A 4,482-nucleotide genomic window follows, 5' to 3' on the forward strand; every position below is an offset into this window, starting at 1 on the left:
TTCTGGGATTAGGGAAATGTGCTATATCTCAATCAGGATGTGAATTATATGAGTGCACACATTCGTCACAATGGTTTGAACTCTATAATATCTGTTCATTTCACTGTCTGTAAATTAGCCACCTTGTCTATGACCACACCACCCTGAACACACCTGATCTTGCCTGTAAATTAACGCTCAATTTTTAAATTGGTTGGAGTAGTGGCTGCTATTTTTAGCTGAAGCTAGAACTCCTCATTTTAAAACAGATCCTTCTTATAGTTTGCCTCACTTCTGATCCTCTAACCCCCATCACTAGCATTTGAGCTTGCTATCCTGATCAATTTACTTACTTCCTTTTACTATCTTATTACTTCCTTTTACTATCATTGCAAATATTTAAAATACAACATAAGTTAGAACATAACAGATAACTAAATGACATTATCCATTCTTTAGGTCTGGCCAATATACATACTTTAATCTTTAATATAGTAAACATGAATACAAATTGAAAATGTTTAAATAATACTGAAATTTAGATTAATCCTCAGTGTAAGACTTTGCTTATTTGATCTATTAAGACAAGAGCAAAAACAAACTGTAGTGTAGGCAGGCCTTGCCGATGGAAACATGATTTCCAATATCAGATGATCAAATATCACTTCAGTAAGAAAACTTTTCTCAGACCTTCTCATAAATTCTGGTGCAGACCACATCCTTCATTTTACATTCCTTAAAAAAAAAGAAAGAGATTAATTGAATATCTAAACCTCTAACTAGGGTACAGCAAATTTGTATTAATAACAGACGTTATAAGAAATCTCATAAGATTAAACTCAGAAATCAAATATCAATATGTCAGTTGATATCTGGGAATTCAGAATCATGGCTGTTGAAATAGAGGAAACAGTTTTAACATTGATCTAAGTTACAACAGAGTTATATTTTCTAAGTGGCAAGTTTATGCATTATTTGCACGGATTGAAAGCTATTAAAACTGATTTTCAGGACAATCTGCACATTTGCATCATCTGGGGAATATTTAAAAATACCAATGGCTCCTCCTCCTTTAAGAAATGTGCTTTCAGTTGATCTGTATTGGGGCTCCCATATTGGTATTTACTTTCTATGTAAATCTGCTGTGGAGCTAGGGATCAGACCCTCTGTACTAAAGGAAAAAACATTCAAAGCACCACATGAATCTATTTATAGTCAATGTATGTGTCGATTAGTGAGAACAGCACCTCAAAAAAAATTGTTAGAGATCATCCCATATAACCTTTGTCATCATTTTTATCTGCCATCTACAAAAGGTCTCCAATAATCTCAACTTATATTGATGAGATGTTTTAATACAAGTTACTATGGATTCTTGAAAACAATACACTTAAATATCTATAAATATATTGCAATTGACCATTTTGCAATGTGCTTTGCTTGTAAAACTTAGATTTGCTTTTGCTTTTCTCTTTGTGAGTCTAACCTAACTTATCCATACATAAAAAAAAAATCATTTTTAGATGTTGTTTCTAAAATAGCAGATAGGTTTTGTCATTTCTAAATCTTGAATCTGAACCTGAAGTACCTGTAGATGACTCTATGGTTTGAATATCAAACATTAACTCTGCCATTATTCTTAACCATTTTTTCCATTTGTAGTCCAAAGAAGAAAGACTGTTTTGAAAATAACATAACCATTTTCTCTATTTAAATGCATTATTTCCATAGTTAGAGTGAAATTACTCACCACCACCATTTTTCCATCCACCAACTTTCTCTTTATTGTTGTCTCTTTGCCATCCCATTTCTGTACTTGATTCAGTGAGCCTCTTGCCAAGGTTACAGTGCTCTGCAGAGACACATTCATATAACTGAATTTCTAAGACTTTGATTAAAGAAGCAGTTCATTCAGTACTGAATCATTTTCATAACAGATGTTTCATGAGGCACATTTATTTTTCAACAGAATGAAGTGGGCTACCCTTTTGAACACTAGTGGGAATAATCTGTCTCAAAGCAGTTGATGGAACTAACTTTGAAGAGAAACAATAAAGTTTACCTTTGTTTTTCTATTGTCAGCTGTGGTTTCTTCAAATTCCTGGCCTAGCTTGAAGGAGATCTCTGTGTTTTTAAAGGGACTTTCAGTTCTTATAGTTATAATATCCCCTTTCTTGCTGATGATCACTCTGGGTTTGGCCAAGTTTCCCAGTTTTCTGGTGGCTAATCCCACACCTGAAAGTCAAGATAGTGTTAGAATTTTGTTGACTCAGAGAGCATCTACCTAAAGGGATTATATGGGTGGTTATATTCTATACTCAGCTGAGCTTCGTGTGTGTAGGTGGCAGGTAATATCACTACTAAGGATCTCCTCCCATGTTTCATCACCTGATGGAAACACATGTCTACCAACTTGGACATTTAAAATTTCGTTATTACAATAATAATGTCTGAAGATTTTAAACACAGAAGTATTTAGCCTAAATAGTGCAAGTCATCTACTTTTACCTTATCCAATCCCATGCTCCATTGAGAAGCACTAATTATAGTTTTGTATGGATCATTCCAGACATTTTAGTTTGTACAAATAAATATCTTAGATATATTTTTTAAATGAGACTATGACTTATATATGCTCTTCTATGATTTTTTTCCCTCTGTAATATATTACAGATATAGATAAGAATTCTTCCCACATCCTTGACGGAAACTCATTTCTGAAAGTTTGTTGTAGCCCCTAAATTATTTGTACCACTGCAAATGATAAAGATAAATAAAATAATTAAAACATATTTTTCCATTTGATAGCAAAACAAAATTAGACTCAAGTATCATTACTGTATTCCTTAAGATTATAGAAATACATAGAAAAATAGACATGTAAAATGAGAGAGACACAAAAAGAAAAAAACTAGTTATATATAAATATACATGTATTTATGGCTATATATACATAAAGACGGAGAAGGCAATGGCACCCCACTCCAGTACTCTTGCCTGAAAAATCCCATGGACGGAGGAACCTGGTAGGCTGCAGTCCATGGGGTCACTAAGAGTCGGACACGACTGAGCGACTTCACTTTCACTCTTCACTTTTCTGCATTGGAGAAGGAAATGGCAACCCACTCCAGTGTTCTTGCCTGGAGAATCCCAGAGACGGGGGAGCCTGGTGGGCTGCTGTCTATGGGGTCGCACAGAGTCGGACACGACTGAAGCGACTTAGCAGCAGCAGCATACATAAAGAAGTGTGAAGAATTAGAGCCAATAAAGGATTATGAGCTGTATTCTTTTTTTCTGATTCTGATTAATTGTTTCTTATTTGATGTGATTTTGGACTATGTTTTTCAAAGTAAACTTCTGCAATAGAGCCTAAGAATCTACATTTCACCAAGCCTCAACGTGTCTTTTTGCACTCTAAAATTTGACAATGATTCAGTTAGGGAGTCTTTTATTGAGATGTTCTTATATTTTGCTTCTACCTCAGCTGTACAGTGAAATCCATAGATCTAACCAAACTTAGAGTATGAATCTATTCCCATAAGTTCCCATAGTTTTCCAGGCAATACAACATGATTTTGCTTATTTTATCTAAAAATAGAAGCCTTCTTAAAAGCTTTCTGAATAGGTAAAATTACTGGTACTTTGATGACCATAGATACCTGAGGTCATTGGCTTCTTTCCTTATTTATATAGCTCTGGAAATTTCCAAAGACTGTTCACACCACTTGTGCTCATATCTATGGAACATTTCCTAGAAATAGTTGCAAATAAAGCTGATGGTGGTCATGACTAGACTTTCTGTCTCTATCCACTGCTCCAACTGCAGGAAAGCATGATATTAGTGTAATCGAACTGGAATTCACTGTCACAACAAACTTCTTTTTTCCTCAATAACTTTCCTGGACTGAATATCCTGCTTTGTGAAGCATTCACTTTTCACAAACAGTTTATCCACATACTTATGTAATACCAGACAATCTAGAGGTAGAGAAGGAAAATTCTGGCTTAGCTAAATAGCACTTGTAAATTGAGGTTTTCCATTAACTTTAGTATATTTAACTCTTTACTTCATGAACACTTTAGTTGTTATAAAACTAACTTTCAGAAAAGCCGAAGAATGGGTTGACTAAGTTTCTAAGATTTCTTTCCTCCGGGTTTGAACCAAAATCCTATTGATATGAAACTGCCTTTGAAATCAGTAGGCATTCTAATGCATTTAAGCAGCTCTTATTTGAGTTAAAGTCTATTAAAATTGCCACAAACATAGTGAAAATTATCTGATTGACACCATGGAAGATTAATCCCAGAAGAGGGTTGTACTTCAACCTGTGAAGCTCCCAGACTCCTGGGAAAGGAGTTAGAAGGAAATAGTCAATGCATTTTTCTCAAAAAGGATCTTCTTAATTAGAACAACAAAGAGCATTTCTTACCCAGAGCTTTCATGTACTCATCAAAGTTCTCACTGGAGACAAGTTTCCAGGTGCCTAGGAATTTGTTGCTCAT

At 34.6% G+C, this 4,482-nt stretch overlaps 1 protein-coding gene across 1 annotated transcript; it reads right to left on the reverse strand.

Annotated features, from left to right (window-relative positions):
* Positions 1 to 597: 597 nt before the first annotated feature.
* On the reverse strand, positions 598 to 4,482 carry LOC128059522 (myelin P2 protein). The gene is made up of 4 exons (XM_052651936.1): positions 4,410 to 4,482; positions 2,042 to 2,214; positions 1,730 to 1,831; positions 598 to 714 (listed from the first exon to the last, which is right to left on the reverse strand). Exons 1-4 carry the CDS (start codon positions 4,480 to 4,482, stop codon positions 664 to 666), a joined length of 399 nt encoding a protein of 132 aa, XP_052507896.1. The 3' UTR covers positions 598 to 663.

The sequence above is a fragment of the Budorcas taxicolor genome, chromosome 14, assembly GCF_023091745.1.
Source record: "Budorcas taxicolor isolate Tak-1 chromosome 14, Takin1.1, whole genome shotgun sequence".
In the NCBI taxonomy this organism is placed as follows: Eukaryota; Metazoa; Chordata; class Mammalia; order Artiodactyla; family Bovidae; genus Budorcas; species Budorcas taxicolor.

Coding starts and splice junctions, on each gene's coding strand:
- LOC128059522 (XM_052651936.1), bottom strand. CDS start 4,482: ATGAGCAACAAATTCCTAGGCACCTGGAAACTTGTCTCCAGTGAGAAC. Junction 2,215..4,409: donor TGAGTACATGAAAGCTCTGG/GTAAGAAATGCT, acceptor CTTGACTTTCAG/GTGTGGGATTAGCCACCAGA. Junction 1,832..2,041: donor CTGACAATAGAAAAACAAAG/GTAAACTTTATT, acceptor GTGTCTCTGCAG/AGCACTGTAACCTTGGCAAG.